Genomic DNA, 27,607 nt, shown 5'->3' on the forward strand with positions numbered 1-27,607 from the left:
GAACTTCCGGTGTAAGTGGATTTCGTCCCCAACGGTCAGATCTGAGAGCTCCACTCATATAAATAGCTTTCTTCTCCAAAGGGACAAGTTGCTCAATCATTGCAAGAAAAATCTGCCAAGCTTCACCACCATTAGAGCCACCTCAAGAACACAAGATTTGCAAGATCTCCTTCCTCCCCCAACCAAAGCTCTTGATCTTTGGAGATTCGAAGGAGAAGACACCGATCTACATCCTCACCGAAGCGATTCTCATTTCCCCCTCTCTTGTTTGAGGGATCTCATGCTAGTGTTCCTATTTGGTTCCCTAGTTGATTTGTGTTGATGTATTGTTGTTGATTGTTGTGTTGTAACAGATTTGGGAGCCTCCAATTCGGTTGTGGATGTGCGCCCCAAGAACCTTGTAAAGGCCCGGTTTCCGCCTCGAGGAAATCCCTTAGTGGAAGTGGGCTAGGCCTTTGTGGCGTTGCTCACCGGAGATCTGAGTGAAGCCTTCGTGGCTATTGGTTTGGCTTTCATAGCAACCACACTCCTCCAAACGTAGACGTACCTTCTTGCAAAGGAAGGGAACTACGGGAATCATCTCCGTGTCATCGCGTGCTCCACTCTCGGTTACCTCTATCCTATTCTATCTCTTATATTGCTTAGCTATATCTTGCTTAGTTGTTAGCCTTGTCATATAGGTAAATTCACTTAGTTGCATATCTAGAGAATTTACCTTTGTGTCAAGCCTAAATTGAAAAAGAACTAAAAATTGGATAGCACCTATTCACCCCCCCCCCTCTAGGTGTGGCATACGATCCTTTCATCCCTGCTTCTCCTACCTTCTCTGATCTCCCTATCCATGCTCGATCTATGCCTAGAATCCTACTGCGTATGCTGCTGCTGCTCTATGTTGTGTTGCTCTATGTTGTGCTCAATCCATCGATTCATGCCTATATGATGTGCAAATGGTCACTGGTCCTTGTGTATATGCCTAATGTTCTTGTTCATATGCTTACTGGTTGATTCATATGCTTATTGGTTTGCTTCAGTGACACTTGTGGTGTCAGTGATGCTCACCCATGCTCTGTGTAGGCTTCAGTTGATCCATTTCTTGGATCCCTGCTTGTCTCTGATGCTATGCTATGCTTTGTGCTTGCTCTAATTGATCCATTTGATCAATTAAATGCTAGTGGCTGGTTACTGATGGATTCCTTTGCTAAATGGATGGTTTGCTTGCTGATGCTGCTACTCATGCATGCATATGCCCCTGTGTGTGTGCTGCTGCCATCCATAGCTCCCTGGACTTGATCCAGTAGCTAGGATGCAATGGTACCTGCTGTTGTTGCCTCACAGTGATGCTACTGTATAAGTATTGCATGGATTTGTTATGTATTCATGCCTGGATGGATTAATTATTGATGAACTGCTTATGCAGTGTTGATTCAACGACTTGCTATGCATGATTTGATATTTCCATGATCAATTAGGAAATAAATGAAGTCTGAATCTTGTACTGGATAATGATGACTTAATGTTTTGCATTAATTGGATGGATTTGTGTTTGTTGTGACCTCGGTAGCATTGCTACTAACTGGTTGCTCACATAGTTGGCTAGATCTTGTTGGCTACTCACATTTGCTTGCATAATTGGGAATCATAATTAATATGAATGTCATTATGCTTGCATGTGAAGAAAAATATAGGGTTTCATGATGGTTATTTGCTTAGGTTTCACTGGGTGGTTCTTGGTAATTGCTATTCCTAGTAAATCATCTACTGGTGCTATCTGTGCATGTGTGCTTGCTTGTGTGCACAAGATTGGTATCTGGATGATTCTAGCTCTAGTGGTTTCCTCATCTGCTAGTGATCCTTGGTGAAAACCAAGTGATGATCATGACCTGTGTCATGCATAACTGATGGATTGGATCCATTGGATCCACTCCAGGAATTTGATATACCTTATTCCAGCTCCTAGAAAGAAATATTGTGTTGTTGCAGTGCTTCTGGTGGATTTATGTTCACAGCCCTTCACCTCTAGCTCTTGGTTGATCTCCTCCTTATGTCACCATGCTTTCTGGTGATGGGTTGGTGGTTTTGGATGATTGGTTGAGTTCTGTGATGGTTGGTGCTGTTTTTGAGCAAGAACATGATGAACTCTATCCTATTTCACTCTTTGGTTGCCTGGTGAATGGTTATCTGTCGACTGTGCACCATTTCTAGGGTTTGTGCTCTTTTTATACCCCTGATACTTCTCCTCTGGCCATGCCACACAAGCCTGGCTTGCCCTGGTGACTAGGCTTTGCCTTGCCTTGCTGTTGCTTGCACAGCAACCCATGAGTTGTGTGCTCAAATGGTGAAACTTGAGCCCCTGTACAGGCTCAGGTTTGGTCTGCTCCATCTTATCCTTGTGTTGTACAGGATTTCGGACAAGCACAAGTGTATGTGACACTTGGTTCCTTTCAAAACTGAATACTGACTTTCTATTTACCCCTGTCTAGTATTTCTCTTTGTTCTTTGCAGGTTTTGAAGGTGAATATGACTACATAAGCATTTCTTCCAAGTCATAAATTTAGTATTTTAGTTTAGGATCAAATAATGTAATCTTCTTTTTATTTATGTTTATTTTTAATTAAGTTCTTGTATCAGGGATATTGTAAAGACAATGTATGTGTGTATGTCTATCAATAAAGCTCAAGGTTTAACTATGAGCTCATTTGTATTTGTATAATTCAATTTTTAAATATTTATTATATTTATATTTCAATTGGCAATTCAAAGTCATTTGAATTATGAGTTGTATTTGAATTATGAATTCATATTTCATTTTCAGTAATGCTTATTTTTTATTCTTTGAGTGTATAAATTCAATTTAACTTGTTAAATGAAATCAATTCCAAAATCAACTAGATACAAAAGAGTTCATGTCAAAATTCATAACTCAACTTGCCTAACGCTAATTGCAGTTGAGAGAGAACCTCGATCTCTCTTAGATTTAGTTGCAATAAGGCACGGAAATTTCTCTCGTTTTCCGATGAAATGCACATCCCGTTCCTAAATCTACCCTTCGATGTTCCTATATTCCGGGTTATCACACTATACTGGCCGCATTTTGCTTTAGCTAGGTAGCGCTTGCCGGTATACCAGTAACGTAGCTTCAATTTGTCAAACTATGTAAGTTTCGATGCTCAATCGGAGCATCTATTTCATGGCAAACTATGATCATCCCTAATTTACCGTGCCATTTCGAATTCCGTTTTTGAGTTCCACTTTTACGGTTTCTAATATGTGATAATGGTTTTCCAGCCCGTAAACACGAGTTCGGTGGACTAAACTCGCATTTTTCAGTTCACGTGTTTACGGGATCCGCTAGAGAAGCTCTAAAGCAAGTAATTTGTGGGAGTAGTACTATACCGGCCCATTAACAAGTGCAAATAAAAAATTCATGTTTTTTCCAACCCCTTGGAGCATCTCCACCTGTGCCTCTCAACTAGGCACCGGCAGCGGCGCCGGGACAACCATATGGGGTGCGTCAGCACTGCATCCTCTATTTGGGGATGTTGTTCCCACACAGGCGCCAGGCCTGGATAGGATTTTTTTAGACAAACTGACAAACTAAACATTTTTTATAGTTTTATTCTCATGTTATTTTGGATCAAGGAATTAATAATATTTTAGCAGAGCGAATCCGGGTTCGCTTCGCGAGCACTAAAACATTATTTATTTCTTGATCCTGAATGGCATGTGAAATCGCTTCAGCTCTAGCCTACTAACCGTCCGGCTCTATGGAGAGGTGGACGATCGCCCGCTGCTGCACCACCTGCTCTCTCCGCTGCTTCTCCGTCGTCGATCCCCCGCTGCTCTCTCCGCCACAAATACCAAGTAGGCCGCTCTATCCGTGGTCGTCGCCTCCTGACGCAGCTACTGCTCTAGCTCCTCCTACCGTCGACGCTGCTCCACCTCCTACCTTCGTAGCCGCAGCTGCATCTCCTCCAAGCGTCTCTGCTTGTAGACTTCCTCCTGACGTTGCTGCTCCTCCCGCACGTCCCGCCGCCGAGCAAGCTCCTTCCACTGCTGCTGCCTCCGTACCGCCTCCTGGTGCTGTCTCTCCGCCTCCTGCGGCTACCGCTCGTCCGTGACAAATGCATCTACGGTCACCGCTAGCGCCGCCTCCTCCCACGTCTCGTACTCTGCGAGCTGCGGGTCCTCCTCCATGGCTTCTACGGTTGCCGCTAGCACCGCCTCCTCCCACGCATCGTACATTGTGGGTTTAGATTTTTGCACGACTGAAGTGAGAGGAGGGGAAGGAGGGGTTAATATAGACCGGCGACGAGGCGGGGAAACCTCCCGCGTGGCACCATGGCGGGAAATCTCCCACGCGGCGCCCTAGCATCACTGACACCGCGGTCCCATCGCAAAAGCGAGGCGCCGGCGCGCCCGATTCGCGTCCTTTGCGAAGGGGCCGACACGGGGTTGCCGGCGCTTCTATTGGGCTCGAAAACTAACCGACGCTTTTTGTGGCGCGTTAGTGTGAGCCCATTTTGGTCGCCGGCCCCAAAACACTATCGGGGCCACTATGCGGCACCCTGGTGGAGATGCTCTTACCACTTTTTAGATACATGAAGTTTAAAATTTAAGGATTTTTTAAAATAAAATTCTAAATATATTTTTAAACTAAACATTATTTAATCTCGAGTGTTTCGAATTTGAATTTTTATAAATTTGTTTTCAAATAAAATACATTTTTCAAGCCTGCACATTTTTGAAAAGTGAACATTTTTTAAAAGAAGATTCTGGATATTTTTGAAAATGAAATATTTTATGAAATTTGAAGAGAGAAAAATATCCAAAAACCTAGAAAAGGACAAAATACCAGAAACGAAATTGTCAAAAACTTAAAAATTACCTTGGGTCGCTGCCATCCGCACCATGTATATAGGATTTTCGGGGAGATGATCCTGTGCTGGGACTACCAAGGGTGCGCGAGCCTCATTCAAGAATTTGTCCATTCAAAGTCGTGCGAGAGGAGGCCGACTCCTCCCTGTATATAGTAGGTCTTCTTGTTCTACCCATGTGGAGTATGGTCTTATGCCATTAGCCTAGAGCAGAGTTGCAGATCTTCGCGGCCAGGTCTGTCGATTTCTAGGGTTCATTCTTCTCACGTCCTTGCGTCTCTGGTCGAAGCTGGAGGTGGAGGATATGTGCACTGCTCCTTCCAATAAGACCGTGGTCTTGTGCCATATTCTGATCTGGATCCAGTTCAGAAGCATGGTGGCTTTCTCTAGCCCTTTGGCGGCGAGGGGAGAAGGTGGCCTGGTGTTTCCCTCTCTGGAGCTGGAAGATGGCGGAGAAGTTCGGCTTCAGTTACTCTCTAGAGAGTTCATCAGCTGGGGACCGATGCCGGCGTCGATACCTTGCCCTACATCATATGGATGAAGGGCGGCTCTCTACCAGGAGTTCAATCTCCATCTGGAGGCCTTGTTCATGGGCAAATCGTTGGAGCTCGCCATCAACCCACCTCCAAGTGATTTGTCCCTGGAGGTGCAGAGATGGTCGGCGATTTCGACTCTTCCTGGGCAAGAAGAGAACAACGAGCATCACTCTTTTGGACCTCGGTGCGGCTTGTGCCTGGAGGCCGCCGTGGTTTAGTCTATTTTTATTTAAAATAAAGGCCGTGCAGGAACCTCTGCCACTGGATATGGGACTTTGCTCGGAAAATACATCGGTGCACATGAGTGTCAGGGCACCTTATACATGAAAAAAGTCAGTAGTAAAGGAGGCCAAAAATCAAATATTTTTTTAGAATCAAAGATGATCATGTATTGTTCTTGTATAAAAAAATTCACCATGGAATGATTTTCATTGGTGCTTGGCTAAAAAAAACTTTAAACACCCTATGTATAGGTACTATTCACGCTATATTCGTCATAATTTTTTTCCCTTTTGTCTGAAGTAAATGGGAATCACTTGTTGACCAAATAATTTTATATAGTACAATACTTGATCATCTTTGATTCCGAAATAATTTCTGAATCTTTTGACTTTATTTGAAATTACTAATTCTTTTGGGTGTATACAACCCCGTCGATGGCCATGATCGAAAAGATCGATCGATCAGGGCCCCCAAATTTCAGGGGCCCCCGATTTTCTGCAGCCCAGGCCCAACAAAACACGACCGATCAGTTTGCCTTCTCGATCGGCAACCGAGAGCTCCATAAACCAAGACGTTCTACTTCTTAGCTGCTGCGCTGCTATTCCGCCTCGTGCCGGCATGGGATACTGGGCGTCCGGCCGTGCGCGTGCCCGCCGCCTCCGGATCCCGTTCCCGTGATGTGTCCTTGCCGGCGAGTCGGCGACCCGACGTCAGGTTCACCAAGACACCAATCAGCGGTCAGATCAGTTCACAAACTTCAGTCTTCACCGATCAGCGATCAGGTTTGTTTAACTAGCAGTGCCATGTCCTGAATTTCACTCATAAGAAATAAGGACAGATTCAATTGCTATTAAACCAGTGATGCGTTAAACAAACCTGAATCTAAATAACTTGCTGCTCACGAACTTGTTGCTGTTTCAGACTTTCAGTTTAGAGCTGCCACACAGTAGTCTGTAGTCAACAACTAGTCATGAACTCATGATGCCTTATTTTGTATTTTTGCTAATTTGATAACTCTGTCGCAAAAGAGTGCTCTAGACCTAGTTGTCATGAAAAAGTTTGAAACAAATTCTGAAAATCAAACTCTCGTTGATAATGCAGTAGAGGGTGAGGCTCATACCGCAGAATTTGATGAAGGTGACGATGGTAATAGTGGCGATGAATGCGCTGATCCTAGTATGGAATAGTGCACATAGAACTTATATAGTTAAGTGGACTTGTGATATCATTTTGCTGGTAATTGAGTTTGAATTAAAAAAAAGAGCCCCATTTCGTAAGTCGCACCGGGCCCCATTTCCTGGAGACGGGGCTGGTTGTATATAGAGTACCCAAAAATTCCCTTCCGATTTTACTCATATCTCTCTTGTCCTCCCGCTTCTTCTTGCAGCTGGGCAGTAGATGGGCGCCAGCGGGAGCAGATAATTTTCTTCTTTCGTCAGGTTTCCTTGAAACAGATCGATGCTCCGGAATCTCCTGCGGTCCTGCCTGGCTCCAACGAGCCATTGTCCCTGAATGCTTTCCACTCCTGCTAGCAGACATTTGTTTGGTCAGATAGCACTGGATGTCCCCGGCACAAAGTACTACGGTTGTTGCAAAGCTCAATTCCTTTTCGTTTCATATCATACAACGGTTTTGTTAATACAGTAACTAGTGTCGCAGTCTTGCAGGATAATTGATCGTGAGACTCATTATATTTCATGTCATGTCAGTGACAGAGATTCTTAACCACTACTGGCATCCTATGTAGATCTTGCGATATCATTGGCTCATTGTCATTGCTACCACTAAACCAGCCGACTGTTTACATGCAGAGCCTGGAGAGGTACAGGCTCTATTATGCAGTGTTAGGTGAACTTGACACTTTAGCTAGCTGTAAGCTGCCCAGAAAATTACAAGACGAATCTCAGATGAGAGGGACCTCCGGTAATGTCCAAAAGTCTATATGTCAATTCAATTCAGTAGATACCCAACAACTAATCAACCGACCATCTTCCTTCTTATGCTCCTGAGAGATACTTTTCTGAGAGACTTCACCCTCCTGATCAAATCGTCTAAGGCCTTTTTTTTTTGTTGTTGTCATGACCGGACGTTGTGCTCTTGGGTGTCGGTTCTAGTTGGTTTAGAGGTTGCATTCTTTTGTTGTTTTTTCTCTTGTGGGTGTGTTGTTGGTATGGACTTGGCCATATTGTTGTAGGTTTTCGCTCGGTTTTCTCCTAAAAACTGAGCAACTTCTTCTTAATTAATAGATGAGGTAAAGCTTTTGCCTCCGTTTTAAAAAAAAAAAAAATCAGTAGATACCCCCAGTCACCAAGTGTTTGGTCTTTTGCTCCTCCTGGCCGGGACCAGTCCATTCTTGGGGCCGTTTCATTACTTTCTACGAATGTAGTACTGTAATTATTGTTGCAAGATCCACCTTTTGATCTCACTAAAGTTTAGGGTCCCTACTATTTCGGGTCTAGACGCGCAAACTTTTATTTGGGTTTTATTAGATTTAGGTGGTCTGATGTATAAGCAAATGCTCTGAGTATTGGATGTCTTTGTGTTAAGAACCGCTAGTGAAGAAATCAGGATTTGATCAACTAGATAGTGTTGATTTATAGTGTTTAATCACTGTTGGATAAGGCTAGGCAACGCTTAAGGGCATCTCCAACTGGGAGATCTAAATCGACGTGACGGCCATCCGTTTGTGTTCGTTTAGGTCGGCGCGCAGGTAGTGGCTGGCGTCCGCCCGATCGTTTGGGTCTTGCGCTGCACCAACGCGGTGAAATATGGGTCGCGGTCAAAGTATTTGGCATTTGGCCTTTAACTTAATACTAGGAAAAAGCCCGTGCGTTGCTACGGAAAATAAAACAAATAGTGGCAAAAAGAGGTCTTCCATTTGTAAAACCGCTCCTTTCGTTTTATCCCAAACAATTTTTCTTTCTTTTAAATCGATTCATCTTAATATATATTTCAAACAACTTTTACTTATCTCAAATTTAGCAATGGATAGTATAATATGCAAACAGTCTATTTCTTTTGCGGTGTTGAGTATAGTTTGAATCGTTTGGATATTCTTCCCGTGTGGAAGGTATACCCTAGTGACTTTGGACATAGACTTATCTAAAATATTTTAAAAAGAGTAATTTGGCACATGTGGGCTTGTCCTCGTTTAAACCAAAATTAATCACGCTGGAGAATGGAGTAATTGTTCGCTTAAGGATCTACTAACACCATTGTCAAGAAATTTCTTCAAACGTTAAAAAAGATCTATCAACTCAGAATTATTATGCAAGTAAAGTCTTGAAAGTAGCGCATTGTTGGCTGAAAATTTGTACCAAAGGAATCAGCAATCAAACCATTTGGAGCTAGTGAGTCCAGTAAATGCAATAAATTCCTTGTTATGCCATAGGACAAAGAAGCTCTTAATTTCATGGAATTTCTTGGCATACAGAACTCTAGTGATTATTCCAAAAAAAAACTTGTATTTTCCTTCAAATAATACCTTGACTTGATTTTTTCCACAATGACAGAACCTTATGCAAGTCCAGGCTATTCGGACCTTTCCATCGATCTGCTGATCCACATGGTGCAACTTGTGGAGCTACCGGATGAAGTAGCCTTCAGTTCTGTGTACGTGCCATGCATGGCGCTCCTGCCTCTACCACGGCTGCCCCTGCGATCCCACCTCGCCGCACACCATGGCTCATGTCCTTGGCGACGGAGCATCTTCATGAAAGCAAACAAAGTCGTAAGCTCTCATCATGGATGGCTCGTGGCGCAGGCAATCTTCAAGCTCTTCACGTTTTCAAATTTTTATTGGCCCATGGGCGGAGGAGGCGATGAGCTGGGCTGCTGCACGGGTTTGCGTTTGCTGATGGCCTTCCTCGCCGAGTATACAAGGCTTCTTCGATCTATCTTTCTGGCCTTGTATATACTGCCTGGCATGGACTGCTCCTGATCTGCGCCGCCGGCGTACTTGGTGAGTTGGTGTCGACTATGGCCGAGCAAGCCTCCACTGTCAGGGAGGTGCGCAAGCATGACGGCAGGCTTGACCTTGCAACTTCTCCGAGGGCACAAACGTGCCTCGATCTGAACCAGAATCGATACTCCAAGGCATTAAGGCAAGAATCAGTCACCAGATCAGAAAGCTGGAGGACCTTCATCGCCTCCACCGAGTCCACCATGCTCAAGAATTAAAGAGCAGAAGATGAAAACACACGCTCTAAGGCAGAGCAAAAATTGCTTCGGGACAGGTTGGAGTAGCAGCCGCTTGCCGACGGCCTCTTGCTCGCCACATAGTCGAGGATCTTGCGGTCGCGCTCGGGTTCTCCTAAATCTCGGCGCCCACACGGGATTCCGTAGGATATATATATGATGGAGTTGGATTCATGAATCGGGGCAGGACTCTAGAGTCTAGACCCTCGTGTCAAACTTGGAGTAGTAGTCCCACGCAGACGTATCCGTTTTGAACTCATCTTTTTTGCGCTGTGCAACATCAGGAAAAGGAAAGGTTCGACGGACGATGACGGACGATCTAAACACACGGACGAAACCAAGGAAACGTTCCTCCCTTTATTATTAGGTATAGATAAGGCATATAAAATCATAAGAAAACTATAAATAAGTTTAAATTATCTAGATTTATTACATAAAATTATTGTACACCTATTACATGACAAAATACCTGATCAAATAAAATGTAAAATGATACAATGACTTAGGCATTGTTTTCTTGGGATTTTCATCATTGTTGTTGTTTGCAACATTGTTGCCAACATGTGCCCACATGTGCTCAACCAAATTAACCTAGAGCTGGTTGTGAACCGTTTGGTTTCAAATTTCGTGATGCACGTGAAGGATATCCTGGAATGAAGCCGGACCACCTTGAGGAGCAACCAACTCTTCCCGGCCTTCCCAATCATTATCATACAGTGAATCATCTTGCTCTACCTCAACAATCATGTTGTGCATGATTATACAAGCGGTCATCACCTCCCACATGGTTTGCACACTCCATGTTCTAGCAGGGTGCCTGACGATAGCCCAACAAGCTTGGAGGATACCAAACGCTCGTTCGACATCTTTTCGGGCTGCCTCTTGCTCTTTGGCAAACCTTGCCTCCTGCTCTGAATTGGGACGACGGATTATCTTCACGAGCGTAGCCCAAGGTGGATAGATACCATCAGCAAAGTAGTACCCCTTGTTGTAGTGGTGGTCATTGATCTCAAAATCCACATCAGGGGACTGAGCTTGCGCAAACCTATCAAACACCGGAGAGGGTTGCAGCATATTGATATCATTGTGTGAGCCAGCCATTCCGAAGAATAAGTGCCAAACCCATGTATCATGTGAATCAACGGCTTCAAGAATCACTATGTACCCCTCAGAATGGTCCATGGATGACTCTGCCAACCAAAAGGGCAGTTCTTCCACTCCTAGTGCATGCAATCTATGATGCCAAGTATCCCAAGAAACCTGCATGCGTTGATTGACAACAGATGGGTTGTGTCCTCTGTAGTAGGTTGTCTCAGAAATTCTTCACCAAAACAGTGATCACTGCTCTGCAGAACCTGTACATCGCTTCCAAGCATCTGGACTCGCTCATTCGGACGTACTCATCTACGTAGTCACCGACAACACCATATGCTAGCATCCTAATCCCTGCCATGCATTTCTGATATGAAGATAGGCCTACCTTGCCAACTGCATCCTATTTGACGATGAAGTAGTGGTCGTAGATCTTGACGCCATCCATTATCCTGTTGAACAACGGTCTGGACATCCGAAAATGGCGGCGAAACATTTGCGGCGTGAACAATTCCTTGTTGTAGTGGAAGTAGTCGCAGAAGAGCATGGCGTGGCCGCGTTCTCTTTTACGATCTAAGACCGCCGCGCGTCCTGGAAAGAACCCCCGGTACACGGGGATCTGCGCGACGTTGTGCTCGTGGATGAGCAACGCAGCCTCCATGAGCAAGTCATCGTCGGACTCGTTGTCCGAAGACGTGTCGATGATGTTCTTGTAGAAGGACTCGTCACCGTCGCCGCAGTCCACTATGATCTACAAGTGAAATCTAAGACGGATTATGTGCAAACGAATTTCTTTTATTTTGTAAGAGGCGAATATAGTGTGATTGTTCTACCGTCCTAATCCTAAAAATTATTATAAAAAAATGAATAAATTTTCGAAGAAACAAATGGATCGCCTCCTCATCATCTCTACTTTGCCACACCGTTGTTCATACTCACTCGCATCATTCTTGAGTACTAAGTTCTTGTTTTGCCAGAAAACTTGCATCTAAGAAATATGTCGTCGTGGCCGCTCGGGTCTTCCCCTCCAGGAAGACTCGGGGCGGAACCCTAACCCCCCAGCCGCCGCCTTCCCTTCCCCCTCCTCCTCCCTCCTCGCCGTCCCCTGAGGCTGCCGCCGGCGAAGCCCGACGCGGCCGGTGATGGGGGCGGCGGGGATCCGCGCATGGTCCCCTGGGGCGGCGGTAGGAGGCACGCCTCCGCGCCGGGGGATGATCCCGGAACCCGGCGGTTGATGGCGGCGCGGCCATCTCATCACGTCTTCGCCGCGGCCTCGTCGGGCGGGTGATGGCGTGTAACTCACACGTTCGTTGGGAACCCCAAGAGGAAGGTATGATGCGCACAGCAGCAAGTTTTTCCTCAGAAAGAAACCAAGGTTTATCGAACCAGGAGGAGCCAAGAAGCACGTTGAAGGTTGATGGCGGCGGGATGTAGTGCGGCGCAACACCAGGGATTCCGGCGCCAACGTGGAACCTGCACAACACAACCAAAGTACTTTGCCCCAACGAAACAGTGAGGTTGTCAATCTCACCGGCTTGCTGTAACAAAGGATTAACCGTATTGTGTGGAAGATGATTGTTTGCGAGAAAACGGTAGAAACAGATGTGCGGTAGATTGTATTTCAGTATAGAGAATTGGACCGGGGTCCACAGTTCACTAGAGGTGTCTCTCCCATAAGATAAACAGCATGTTGGGTGAACAAATTACATTTGGGCAATTGACAAATAAAGAGGGCATGACCATGCACATACATATTATGATGAGTATAGTGAGATTTAATTGGGCATTACGACAAAGTACATAGACCGCCATCCAGTATGCATCTATGCCTAAAAAGTCCACCTTCAGGTTATCATCCGAACCCCCTCCAGTATTAAGTTGCTAACAACAGACAATTGCATTAAGTATTGCGCGTAATGTAATCAGTAACTACATCCTTGAACATAGCACCAATGTTTTATCCCTAGTGGTAATAGCACATCCATAATCTTAGAGGTTCTTGTCACTCCTCCAGATTCACGGAGACATGAACCCACTATCGAGTATAAATACTCCCTCTTGGAGTTATTAGCATCAACTTGGCCAGAGCATCTACTAATAACGGAGAGCATGCAAGATCATAAACAACACATAGACATAACTTTGATAATCAACATAACAAGTATTCTCTATTCATCGGATCCCAACAAACGCAACATATAGAATTACAGATAGATGATCTTGATCATGTTAGGCAGCTCACAAGATCCGACAATGAAGCACAATGGGGAGAAGACAACCATCTAGCTACTGCTATGGACCCATAGTCCAGGGGTAGACTACTCACACATCACTCCGGAGGCGACCATGGCGGCGTAGAGTCCTCCGGGAGATGAATCCCCTCTCCGGCAGGGTGCCGGAGGCGATCTCCTGGATCCCCCGAGATGGGATCGGCGGCGGCGGCGTCTCTGGAAGGTTTTCCGTATCGTGGCTCTCGGTACTGGGGGTTTCGCGACGGAGGCTTTAAGTAGGCGGAAGGGCAGGTCAGGAGGCGGCACGAGGGCCCCACACCACAGGGCCGCGCGGCCAAGGGGGGGCCGCGCCGCCCTAGGGTCTGGGCACCTCGTGGCCCCACTTCGTCTCCTCTTCGGACTTACGGAAGCTTCGTGGCAAAATAGGACCACAGGCGTTAATTTCGTCCAATTCCGAGAATATTTCGTTACTAGGATTTCTGAAACCAAAAACAATGAAAACGACAAGCGGCACTTCGGCATCTTGTTAATAGGTTAGCTCCAGAAAATGCACAAATATGACATAAAGTGTGCATAAAACATGTAGATAACATCAATAATGTGGCATGGAACATAAGAAATTATCGATACGTTGGAGACGTATCAGCATCCCCAAGCTTAGTTCTGCTCGTCCCGAGCAGGTAAAACGATAACACAGATAATTTCTGGAGTGACATGCCATCATAACCTTGATCATACTATTTGTAAAGCATATGTAGTGAATACAGCGATCAAAACAATGTATATGACATGAGTAAACAAGTGAATCATATAGCAAAGACTTTTCATGAATGGTACTTCAAGACAAGCATCAATAAGTCTTGCATAAGAGTTAACTCATAAAGCAATAATTCATAGTAAAAGCATTGAAGCAACACAAAGGAAGATTAAGTTTCAGCGGTTGCTTTCAACTTGTAACATGTATATCTCATGGATATTGTCAATCATAGAATAATATAATAAGTGCAATATGCAAATATGTAGGAATCAATGCACGGTTCACACAAGTGTTTGCTTCTTGAGGTGGAGAGAAATAGGTGAACTGACTCAACATTGAAAGTAAAAGAATTGTCCTCCATAGAGGAAAAGCATCGATTGCTATATTTGTGCTAGAGCTTTGATTTTGAAAACATGAAACAATTTTGTCAACGGTAGTAATAAAGCATATGTATCATGTAAATTATATCTTACAAGTTGCAAGCCTCATGCATAGTATACTAATAGTGCCCGCACCTTGTCCTAATTAGCTTGGACTACCGGATCATCACAATGCACATGTTTTAACCAAGTGTCACAAAGAGGTACCTCTATGCCGCCTGTACAAAGGTCTAAGGAGAAAGCTCGCATTGGATTTCTCGCTATTGATTATTCTCAACTTAGACATCCATACCGGGACAACATAGACAACAGATAATGGACTCCTCTTTTATGCATAAGCATGTGGCAACAATTAATTTTTCTCATTTGAGATTGAGGATATTGTCCAAAACTGAAACTTCCACCATGGATCATGGCTTTAGTTAGCGGCCCAATGTTCTTCTCTAACAATATGCATGCTTAACCATAAGGTGGTAGATCTCTCTTACTTCAGACAAGACGAACATGCATAGCAACTCACATGAAATTCAACAAAGAGTAGTTGATGGCGTCCCCAGTGAACATGGTTATCGCACAACAAGCAACTTAATAAGAGATAAAGTGCATAATTACATATTCAATACCACAATAGTTTTTAAGCTATTTGTCCCATGAGCTATATATTGCAAAGGTGAATGATGGAATTTTAAAGGTAGCACTCAAGCAATTTACTTTGGAATGGCAGAAAATACCATGTAGTAGGTAGGTATGGTGGACACAAATGGCATAGTGGTTGGCTCAAGTATTTTGGATGCATGAGAAGTATTCCCTCTCGATACAAGGTTTAGGCTAGCAAGGCTTATTTGAAACAAACACAAGGATGAACCGGTGCAGCAAAACTCACATAAAAGACATATTGAAAACATTATAAGACTCTACACCGTCTTCCTTGTTGTTCAAACTCAATACTAGAAATTATCTAGACCTTAGAGAAACCAAATATGCAAACCAAATTTTAGCATGCTCTATGTATTTCTTCATTAATGGGTGCAAAGCATATGATGCAAGAGCTTAAACATGAGCACAACAATTGCCAAGTATCACATTACCCAAGATATTAATAGCAATTACTACATGCATCATTTTCCAATTCCAACCGTATAACAATTTAACGAAGAAGAAACTTCGCCATGAATACTATGAGTAGAAACTAAGGACATACTTGTCCATATGCTACAGCGGAGCGTGTCTCTCTCCCATAAAGTGAATGCTAGGATCCATTTTATTCAAACAAAACAAAAAACAAAAACAAACCGACGCTCCAAGCAAAGCACATAAGATGTGATGGAATAAAAATATAGTTTCAGGGGAGGAACCTGATAATGTTGTCGATGAAGAAGGGGATGCCTTGGGCATCCCCAAGCTTAGACGCTTGAGTCTTCTTAGAATATGCAGGGGTGAACCACCGGGGCATCCCCAAGCTTAGAGCTTTCACTCTCCTTGATCATGTTGCATCATACTCCTCTCTTGATCCTTGAAAACTTACTCCACACCAAACTTAGAACAACTCATTAGAGGGTTAGCGACAATAAAAATTAACATGTTCAGAGGTGACATAATCATTCTTAACACTTCTGGACATTGCATAAAGCTACTGGACATTAATGGATCAAAGAAATTCATCCAACATAGCAAAAGAGGCAATGCGAAATAAAAGGCAGAATCTGTCAAAACAGAACAGTTCGTATTGACGAATTTTATCGAGGCACCAGACTTGCTCAAATGAAAATGCTCAAATTGAATGAAAGTTGCGTAAATATCTGAGGATCACTCATGTAAATTGGCATAATTTTCTGAGTTACCTACAGGGAAAACAGCCCAGATTCGTGACAGCAAAGAAATCTGTTTCTGCGCAGTAATCCAAATCTAGTATGAACTTTTCTATCAACGACTTTACTTGGCACAATAAAACACTAAACTAAGATAAGGAGAGGTTGCTACAGTAGTAAACAACTTCCAAGACACAAAATAAAAACAAAGTACTGTAGGTAAAAATATGGGTTGTCTCCCATAAGCGCTTTTCTTTAACGCCTTTCAGCTAGGCGCAGAAAGTGTGTATCAAGTATTATCGAGAGACGAAGTGTCAACATCATAATTTGTTCTCATAATAGAATCAAAAGGTAACTTTATTCTCTTTCTAGGGAAGTGTTCCATACCTTTCTTGAGAGTAAATTGATATTTTATATTACCTTCCTTCATATCAATGATAGCACCAATAGTTCGAAGAAAAGGTCTTCCCAATATAATGGGACAAGATGCATTGCATTCAATATCCAAGACAACAAAATCAACGGGGACAAGGTTATTGTTAACGGTAATGCGAACATTATCAACTTTCCCCAAAGATTTCTTTGTAGATTGATCAGCAAGATTAACATCCAAATAACAATTTTTCAACGGTGGCAAGTCAAGCATATTATAAATTTTCTTAGGCATAACAGAAATACTTGCACCAAGATCACATAAAGCATTACAATCAAAATCTTTAACCTTCATCTTAATGATGGGCTCCCAACCATCCTCTAGCTTTCTAGGAATAGAGGCTTCGCGCTCTAGTTTCTCTTCTCTAGCTTTTATGAGAGCATTTGTAATATGTTGCGTGAAAGCCAAATTTATAGCACTACCATTAGGACTTTTAGCAAGTTTTTGCAAGAACTTTATAACTTCAGAGATGTGGCAATCATCAAAATTCAAACCATTATAATCTAAAGCAATGGGATCATCATCCTCAATGTTGGAAAAAATTTCAGCAGCTTTATCACGAGCGATTTAATGATTTTAGCGATTTCGGACAGTTTCTCGCGCTTTGCATTAGAAGTGGAAACATTGCTAACACCAATTCTTTTATTATTAATAGTAGGAGGTGCAGCAACATGTGTAGCATTAGCATTACAAGTGGTGGTAATAGTCCAAACTTTAGCTACATTCTTCTCTTTAGCTAGTTTTTCATTTTCTTCTCTATCCCACCTAGCCTGTGATTCAGTCATTAATCTTATATTCTCATTAATTCTAACTTGGATGGCATTTGCTGTAGTAACAATTTTATTTTCAATATCCCTATTAGGCATAACTTTCGATTTCAAAAGATCAACATCAGAGGCAAGACTATCAACTTTAGAAGCAAGTATATCAATTTTCCCAAGCTTTTCTTCAACAGATTTGTTAAAAGCAGTTTGTGTACTAATAAATTCTTTAAGCATAGCTTCAAGTCCAGGGGGCGAACTCCTATTATTGTTGTAAGAATTCCCATAAGAATTACCATAGCCGTTGCCATTATTATAAGGATATGGCCTATAGTTGTTACTAGAATTGTTCCGGTAAGCATTGTTGTTGAAATTATTATTTTTAATGAAGTTTACATCAACATGTTCTTCTTGTGCAACCAATGAAGCTAATGGAACATTATTAGGATCAATATTTGTCCTATCATTCACAAGCATAGACATAATAGCATCAATCTTATCACTCAAGGAAGAGGTTTCTTCGACAGAATTTACCTTCTTAACTTGTGGAGCTCTTTCCGTGTGCCATTCAGAGTAGTTGATCATCATATTATCAAGAAGCTTTGTTGCTTCACCAAGAGTGATGGACATAAAGGTACCTCCAGCAGCTGAATCCAATAAATTCCGCGAAGAAAAATTTAGTCCTGCATAGAAGGTTTGGATGATCATCCAAGTAGTCAGTCCATGGGTTGGGCAATTTTTAACCAGAGATTTCATTCTTTCCCATGCTTGTGCAACATGTTCAGTATCTAATTGTTTAAAATTCATTATGCTACTCCTCAAAGATATAATTTTAGCAGGGGGATAATATCTACCAATAAAAGCATCCTTGCATTTAGTCCATGAATCAATACTATTCTTAGGCAGAGATAGCAACCAATCTTTAGCTCTTCCTCTTAATGAGAAAGGGAACAATTTTAATTTTATAATGTCACCATCTACATCTTTATACTTTTGCATTTCACATAGTTCAACAAAATTATTAAGATGAGCAGCAGCATCATCAGAACTAACACCAGAAAATTGCTCTCGCATAACAAGATTCAGTAAAGCAGGTTTAATTTCAAAGAATTCTGCTGTAGTAGCAGGTGGAGCAATAGGTGTGCATAAGAAATCATTATTATTTGTGGTTGTGAAGTCACACAACTTAGTATTTTCAGGGTTGGCCATTTTAGCAACAGTAAATAAAGCAAAATAGATAAAGTAAATGCAAGTAACTAATTTTTTTGTATTTTTGATATAGCAAACTAGATAGCAAATAAAGTAAAACTAGCAACTAATTTTTTTGTATTTTGATTTAGTGCAGCAAACAAAGTAGTAAATAAAACTAAGCAAGACAAAAACAAAGTAAAGAGATTGAGAAGTGGAGACTCCCCTTGCAGCGTGTCTTGATCTCCCAGCAACGGCGCCGAGAAAAAGAGCTTGATGGCGTGTAACTCACACGTTCGTTGGGAACCCCAAGAGGAAGGTATGATGCGCACGGCAGCAAGTTTTCCCTCGAAAGAAACCAAGGTTTATCGAACCAGGAGGAGCCAAGAAGCACGTTGAAGGTTGATGGCGGCGGGATGTAGTGCGGCGCAACACCGGGGATTCCGGCGCCAACGTGGAACTGCACAACACAACCAAAGTACTTTGCCCCAACGAAGCAGTGAGGTTGTCAATCTCACCGGCTTGCTGTAACAAAGGATTAACCGTATTGTGTGGAAGATGATTGTTTGCAGAAAACGAGTAGAACGATATTGCGGTAGCTTGTATTTCAGTATAGAGAATTGGACCGGGGTCCACAGTTCACTAGAGGTGTCTCTCCCATAAGATAAACAGCATGTTGGGTGAACAAATTACAGTTGGGCAATTGACAAATAAAGAGGGCATGACCATGCACATACATATTATGATGAGTATAGTGAGATTTAATTGGGCATTACGACAAAGTACATAGACCGCCATCCAGCATGCATCTATGCCTAAAAAGTCCACCTTCGGGTTATCATCCGAACCCCCTCCAGTATTAAGTTGCTAACAACAGACAATTGCATTAAGTATTGCGCGTAATGTAATCAGTAACTACATCCTTGAACATAGCACCAATGTTTTATCCCTAGTGGCAACAGCACATCCATAATCTTAGAGGTTCTTGTCACTCCTCCAGATTCACGGAGACATGAACCCACTATCGAGCATAAATACTCCCTCTTGGAGTTACTAGCATCAACTTGGCCAGAGCATCTACTAATAACGGAGAGCATGCAAGATCATAAACAACACATAGACATAACTTTGATAATCAACATAACAAGTATTCTCTATTCATCGGATCCCAACAAACGCAACATATAGAATTACAGATAGATGATCTTGATCATGTTAGGCAGCTCACAAGATCCGACAATGAAGCACAATGGGGAGAAGACAACCATCTAGCTACTGCTATGGACCCATAGTCCAGGGGTAGACTACTCACACATCACTCCGGAGGCGACCATGGCGGCGTAGAGTCCTCCGGGAGATGAATCCCCTCTCCGGCGAGTGCGGAGAAGCGATCTCTGGATCCCCCGAGATGGGATCGGCGGCGGCGGCGTCTCTGGACGGTTTTCCGTATCGTGGCTCTCGGTAGGGGGGGGTTCGCGACGGAGGCTGTACGTAGGCGGTTGGGCCGGTCCGGAGGCGGCACGAGGGCCCCACACCACGGGGCCGCGCGGCCAAGGGGGGGCGCGCCGCCTAGGGTCTGGGCACCTCGTGGCCCCACTTCGTCTCCTCTTCGGACTTACGGAAGCTTCGTGGCAAAATAGGACCCTGGGCGTTAATTTCGTCCAATTCGAGAATATTTCGTTACTAGGATTTCTGAAACCAAAAACAGCAACGACAAGCGGCACTTCGGCATCTTGTTAATAGGTTAGTTCCAGAAAATGCACAAATATGACATAAAGTGTGCATAAAACATGTAGATAACATCAATAATGTGGCATGGAACATAAGAAATTATCGATACGTTGGAGACGTATCAGCGGGCGATGATGGGGGCGGCGGCGCGGCCATGGAACCATGGCGGTGCGGCTCTCTCCTCCGTTCCTCGCCACGGATCACCGGGCAGGCGGTTTGGGGGCGGCAGCGCGGCCCTGGATCCTGGCGGCGCGATCCTCTCCTTCCTTCCTCGCCTCGGCATCGCTGGGCGGGTGGTGATGGGGGCGGATCTCGTGCTGCTCCTCCTCAAGGTCTGGATCACGGCACAAAGGGCGGCGGCCCTGGATGGTGGTGACGACATCGACCTGGTGGCAGGTGGCGGGCGTCAGGTGCGATGGAGGTGCTTGGAAGCCGGTGATGGTGTCGCCGGTGGAGGGTTGGGTTGGCCAGCCCGGGATGGTCGCCGACGTGGGGGTCCGACCTGAATAAAGACGGCGGTCCTAGGGCCTCTTTTGCGTGAAGAGGAGGACCTACCGGAGGCCTGGACTCGTGATCTGGCCGGATGGTTGAGTTCCGGAAGGCTCCGCCGGCGAATGTAACAGCGCTTTGCCTGGAGTTTACTGGATCGGAGGTATTCGGTCGTGCGCACCCATGCGTTTATTCCGACCGTTTGGTTCTGGAGGGAGCGGCGCGAAGCGCTTTTTCTGTGTTGACATCAAGTGACTATGGATCCATGATGAAAATCGGAAGAAGAGAATTTCTTAAAGGCCGGAGGGGAGGACTAGCTAAGGGAGGTTCAAGTCTCCGCGCTGTTGAGGGGCTTGCTTGGTGTCCCGGCTTCACAGCAGCGGTTTGGAAGTGGGGGCGGCAACATAGGTGAAGCGCAGAGTCCTACCTTTCAGGGTGAAAACCCAAGGTCTGGCCTTAGCGGTTGTGCACAGCGGTGACCTTGGTGGAGGCATTGTTTTGAGAGCGGGGACTATCTTCAGGGTGAAAACCTAAGATCTCTGATCGGGCGACGACGGTGTTTGAGCACTGTTCCCTTCTTGAAGGCGTCATTTTTTGGAGAGTCTGTAATTCAGGTGTTGTCATGGTGGTGGATGTATTGCTGTTGTTAGGCCCGAGATACAGCGGGACTTTTGTTTCTTAGTTTTCTTTTCCTTTTTTGGCTGTGTGCATCCGTAGTGCCATTAGGGTGGTGTGTTGTTGCAGAGGCTGGATGTAATTGGTATCTTCTTGATATTAATATATTCCATTTATCGAAAAAAAATAAATATGTCGTCTTCGCTTAGCAGGACAAATGAGTATGGCGTGACAAGGACAAATTTGTGTTATATGCATCTCTGACAATGTCGCTTTTGGGTGCTTTGCTTGGCTGCGGTTTTTCTGGCAGATAATTGGGAAATTTTGTTTGGCTTGTCTTCCTCCCCTGCTTTCAGCACCGACCATGACGTCTTCACAAAATAACGCGGAGATGCTGGCTCTGAAGATGACATGTGACCTCTGCATTTCATTTACAAGTCTCTTCTATTGTTTTTTTTTTTGAAACGGGGGCAAAAGCTTTGCCCCAATCTATTGATTAAGTGAAGAAGTTTAACATGAAAGTACATGCAAATGAATTACAAGGGATTACTCTCCCGGCATCATTCCGCCCAACCTTTTGGCGCCCGCAATAACCCAAAGCCTAGCCTCTCTCTTAACTCTATCAAAAACTACATCAAACGGAGCACTTTTGTTGCGGAAGACCAGTCTCTTCTATTGTTAAATAGTCGTGTCTCCTCTGAAGAACAGCTCGGTGAGAATATTCAGGTTGTGCGAAAAGGAAAACGTGACAAGCAACCTGAAAGTTGCAGCCTGATCTACAATTGCGTTCGGTGTGGTACACCGAACTTACAACCAGATGGAAGGTCAAAGGCAAAGGTCAAGTTCAGAGTGACATCTGCATGCGCACGAGTGAAAGTGGCGTGCATGCATTCAGCACCGTGGGCGTCTCTTCAACGGATTATGTACTGTTAAAAGTTAGGTTATGCTGGTCTCACCCTCATGGTCAAGGTAGTTAGAACCAAATTACTGAAGAACAGTAACCATTTGTTTCCGAAGTGCAAAGAAATGTCCCTGTGTACTCCATTTTTGGGTCTGACTCAGTAACCACAGAACAGCCATGGGATTTATAATTAACTCTGTACAGCAAAAACATAATAATCTCTCTTCACCCTATTTGGCTGTCCTTTCATATCAAAATCTTTGCTGGTTTCCCTTCTCATATGCGCCCCATCTCTTCTACACCATAACCCATTGGGCAGATCTCCACTATGTAAACTACTTCGCCAAAAGAATACTCAAGAAACTAAATTTCAAAATCAGAAGGCAAAACAGTGGAAGCAAGCCAACTGAGAGATCTGCCCAGCATGTCAACTTCTCTGCTTTTTTTATGCTTTATTTCACGTTATTGCTATTGTTTTTCATCCCCAAGTGTCCAGTATGTCTTCACAACAAGGAGGAGCTTCTCCCGGACGAGCGGACCATCTTCGTGATCCACGATCTGGCTATTCCATCTCATCCCGTCCGCGATGCTCTTTATCTTCACTAGCAAGTCAACATCATCTCGGATGATCACCGTACCCTCCGGCCTAAGAATTCTATCCATCTCCAGCAGAATGGTGTCCATCTCACATCTTGCAAGCAGAAGTTAAAAACATCAGATGTTAACAATGGATTATCAGATTTTATGGGACTAGCATCGTACGGGAGACTGGAAAACATAGACAAAAACTATCACTGTCTGAATAGGACAAAGAAAAGGGCAATCCAAGATTCAGTTTCTACTGCAACTTATGCTTACCTGTCCTTGTACAGACTGAAAACTGAATCAGCATGAATAAGGTCGTAGGTCCGGGGATAGGTAGACATGCCCTCACACCTGCAGTGATACAGAAAGAGGTCACACACCCCAACAAAATACATGATCTTCTCACCGATGGGCGGGCCATGTTTGCAGTACGAGAACTCACCAGTCTTGGTAGTTTCCAATGAGGCCACGCTCAAATATCACACCAAGAGTTGTCGAGTTCCCAACAGTTGGGACCATATTCATTACCCACATAGGGTCACCCACCAATGCCGCAGCAAAGCCACCAAAGCGGGCATTCATGTCCAGCAAGTTGCGGTACCGGCCCTTCTGCCCAAATTGACTTATCACGGACTTGTAGTGCCCAACTCTCTTCTTCCATAACTCGGTATCTTCCTTAAACATTTCATCGGTGACACCCTCAATGCTGCCACTGGCAATTCTAGGTGGTACGGCGGTGAGCCTCTGCGGCCACTTCTTTAACTCACCACCGGCAACCTCCTTGATGTCACTAGCCTGCGGGAGTGGAGTTATACAAGCCTCCATCTTGTCATACCTACAATCAATCACAAGAATATAGTTTATCATGCATAATAATCACGAGCTGGACTTCAAAATGGAGAATGTGGTACTTCAAGTTTAAGTTACCAGGCAGCATCTGGATTTTTATTCGAGCAGAATGGTGGGGACTTGATGAGTTTGCGGGAGGCCTTGCAGTGGATGTGATTAGTAGGTTTTTGCCAGATTGCAATGTCGCCAACTTCCTTGATCTTCTTCCAGCAGAGGCTTTTGGCAACTGCCTCGATGGCTTGTTGCTCTGCATTCAGGTCCTCCCTGGTCCTTTGCCATCCCTTCGCGTGCTTCTTCCAGTTGATTGGTGGTCCTGACAAGATCCAATAGCCCCCAGGACGCAGAATGCGATCGACTTCAATCAAGTACAGACCATCTGCGTGTCCATGTGCACATTAAGCAACGGATAATCCACTGAAAGTTCTCAAACATTGGTGGTTTTGGGGTGCAATCATGAAGGTGCACATACCGTAGAGCTGCCAGGGGATTAGGCAGCGGGAGCAGTGCGCCATGTCAAAGGCGCGTGCAGGATAGGGGAGCCGGTTGGAGGCGAGCACACCGATCATCGCCGGTACGCCACGTTCCAGCGCAAACTGCACCTGTGCCTCGTGAGAGTCCCGCGGAGCGAAGGACATGGCCAGGATGTTGCGTGACAACAAATACGCTCCCCAGCTTGCAACCTGAGTAGCACAATGCAGCACATTAGGGAAACGAAAAACCCAATTCCTGCAACAAGGCGCCTAGAATGCAGACTCTCTAAAATAAACAGACCAAAATTCCAAGGTCAAAATTGACTCGATTCTGTAGATGCCACAAGGAGAGGGAGTGAGAGTGATCTAAAACAAACAGACCAAAATTCCACGGTCAAAATTGCCTGAATTTTGTAGATGCCACAATGAGAGTGAGAGTTATGTAAAACAAACAGGACCAAAACTCCAAGGTCAAAATTGGCTCAATTATTTATATGCCGCAATGAGTGAGAGTGAGAGTGATGAGAGCGAGAGTGAAGAGTGAGAGTGACACTGTAAAGGCAATCCATTTCGACAACATCACTGCACAAAGCAAATTCACCTTCTTACAGTGCTACACTCAAGAGAATTTGATCCTTGGAAAGCAATGGCAAGAGGTAGGCTCAACACGCCGAGTTGTAATTGCTGTGCACGTGGGACACTTTATCAACGGACAAGCGTGTGTATGTACGTAACGAAGCATACCGAGGAACCACAGTACTGAAAAGATAACAGCAGATCTGGTATGTGTGCCCCAGTTCAGCCTTTCTCGAAGAGAAACGGGCGTGCGACAGTTCACTACAGTCTGTGTAATGGCTACGTTACAGACGCAAGAGGTTAATAAGTGCTGCCAAATCTTCTAAAAAAAGGCTGCCTGATGGAGTGATCGGTGATCGGGTCGGAGCAGCAACCTCCTTCCCAGGCCAGAACCCATACGCGCACCCTCCAGACTACGATCATGAAATCTGTAAACTTCGGACAACCGCAAAGCAAATCCCAACCCCGAGATCTCCGTTCCCTGTTCCTAAACCTCAGTTAATAACCCCCGATTTTTTACCATAAAAATGCTTTGTTAATCGGAGGCTGAAATGGTAGAAAGTGATTCGAGAAATGGCAAGCGAATACTGTCAGTGTTTTGGGAGAATCGATAGCATACCCCGCATCCGGTGTCGAGCGCTGTCCGGATGGATCCGTCGTGGAGCGGGATGAGCTTGCCGATGTCGTCGATGTATGCGCTGGCGCCGTGCGGGAACATGGTGCCGCCCCCCGGGAAGCGGAACTTGTCCCCGTCGACGCGGATCCAGTTCTGCACGGCCTTCTCGACGGTGAGCTCCTTGTGCGGGACGTTGGCGAACCAGGCGACGTCGCGGCTGGCGGGCCACGGGAAGGGGTTGCGGTACCCGCGGGGCGCCGGCACGAGGCAGCGCAGCCGCTCGCCGCCGGACGGGCAGTGGCGCTCCCGGTACACGAGGCGGTCCCGCGGGAACCGCAGCGAGCGCTCCACGTCCTCGCACGGCGTGTACTCGGAGTACCTGGCCGGGCACGCCTGGTAGGCGCGCGGTGTCGGGGTGGACGCCGCCTCGATCCCCTCCGCGGTGTGGTGCGCGCTGAAGTCGAGGGGAGGGGAGGAGGAGGCGCGGTTGGGGAGGGCCGGGGATGGGGAGGCGCAGGTGACGGCGGCGGTGGTGGCGATGGAGACGGAGGGGGCGGGGGTGGAGGTGGAGGTGAGGCCGCCGTGGTGCCAGACGCCGGCGAGGTAGGAGAGCGAGCAGAGCACGGCGACGGCCGCGAGCTGGTGCAGCGTGGGGCGCCGCGCGAAGGACGAGAGGTGCAGCTTCGTGGCGGCCGCGCCGACCGCCATGGCGCCGCTGGACTGACTGGGCGCTTCGCTTTTCGCACCGCGCCACCCTCCTCCCGAGACGAGACTGTGTGGTGCGGCGGTGTGCTTGAAGTTTTGACCTCGGATTGGGGAGCCGAACCGGGTGGAGGTGGAGACTGGGGAGAGGAGGGGAAAGAGGCCGTGGAAGAGAAGGCGTATATGCGGCGTTTGATTTGGTAGGGAAGAGCGGCGGGTGGTTAATTTGAGTATGCAGAGGATTTCGCTTCTTCGATATCCCCAGCTCAGCTTGCTCTTTCCTCCATTTGGATTTTTTTGCAGCTGTACTTTGTCTGGCCCTCGGTCTGCCATTAATAAGTAGTCAAAACTAGCAAGGAGTATGCGTGCGTGCGCGCGCGTACCACAGGTGTAGTATCCGTGTACACTGCACCAGGTGCGGTTTTTGCAGGTGCGGTTTTTGCAGGAGCGGTGTTTTGGCTCACGGGAGCAGCATATGCTCCCTTCAATTTGAAACGCATTTTAAATATATTTTGAAATGTCAACAAATTTGATGTACATGCGCCAGAAAATGAAAAATTAAATTGTTGTGTCATGTGTAAAAAGATAAAATTCGGTGCTGACAATAAGACTTTTGACAAGACAAAAATAAATTTACATAGACCACAAATACATGTAAAAAAATTATCAAAAATTTTCGACACTCCGAAATATGTTTTTGTGGCAGAGGGAGCATATGCACCCCGGGGATGAATTGAATTTCCTATTGCTTCGACAAATCTTTAGAAATTTTATTTACAACAAACATAGGTTTACAATGGTCTGAAAAAACGTATTTTTATGGTGGTGTACTAACGATTGCCGTTTGATTTGGTTTCAACAATCCGAATATGTTCTGACTAATCAATTACTCGGCCCACCACTCTTCCTCTCTCCTCCGGGTGCCGTTGCATTTCTCCTCTTTTGTCTCTCTGTTCTGCCTCCACCTACAACTCCTCCTTCCTCCTTTACATCTCGTATGTCGTCTCTGCTTTACTTCGGTCAGGGCTGCTCGTTGTCGGTGCTAATATGTGCGCTATCCGACCCACGCGTTCGGAGGAGGTATTCATCGCGTATCCCTTCTCATCATGTCATATAGTTTTTTAATTGTATGCCTTTTGTAGTGTGGTTCCTTGTTTCATGTTGAGTCCAAAATAATTAGTCCGTGATTATGGTAGAAATAGGTGTGGAGCTTTATATAACTGCTTGATTTACGCACTCATCCTGGTGGTTCGTGCCCCCTCGGATTTGTGTATGCCTGTACATTGCAGCAGGTGCGGTTTTCGTAAAGCATTACACGGGTGGCAGTGGCACGTAAAAAAACACCTAAGTTAAATCTCTAGAAATTTTATTTACTGCAAATCTAGGTTTACAACTATCAGACTAACCATTGCCGTTCAATTTGGTTTCAACGACCCGGGTATGTTCTGACCAGTCAACTCCTCGACTTCCTCCCCCGCGACCATGTGTCGTCGTGCCCCACCCCACCCCTTGTCCCACTTGTGTCCGCACCACTCATCCTCTCTCTCCTTGCGGTGCCGTTGCATTTCTCCTCCTCTGTCTCTGCGTTCTGTCT

The 27,607-nt window shown here is 45.2% G+C and overlaps 1 protein-coding gene across 1 annotated transcript; it reads right to left on the bottom strand.

The window, feature by feature from the left end:
• Nucleotides 1-22,376: 22,376 nt before the first annotated feature.
• LOC127335879 (probable methyltransferase PMT15) lies at nt 22,377-26,307 on the bottom strand. The gene is made up of 6 exons (XM_051362611.2): nt 25,315-26,307; nt 24,119-24,329; nt 23,728-24,025; nt 23,243-23,635; nt 23,074-23,151; nt 22,377-22,906 (listed from the first exon to the last, which is right to left on the bottom strand). Exons 1-6 carry the CDS (start codon nt 26,017-26,019, stop codon nt 22,684-22,686), a joined length of 1,908 nt encoding a protein of 635 aa, XP_051218571.1. The 5' UTR covers nt 26,020-26,307; the 3' UTR covers nt 22,377-22,683.
• Nucleotides 26,308-27,607: the final 1,300 nt, after the last annotated feature.

This window comes from Lolium perenne, chromosome 2 (assembly GCF_019359855.2).
Source record: "Lolium perenne isolate Kyuss_39 chromosome 2, Kyuss_2.0, whole genome shotgun sequence".
Lineage (NCBI taxonomy): Eukaryota > Viridiplantae > Streptophyta > Magnoliopsida > Poales > Poaceae > Lolium > Lolium perenne.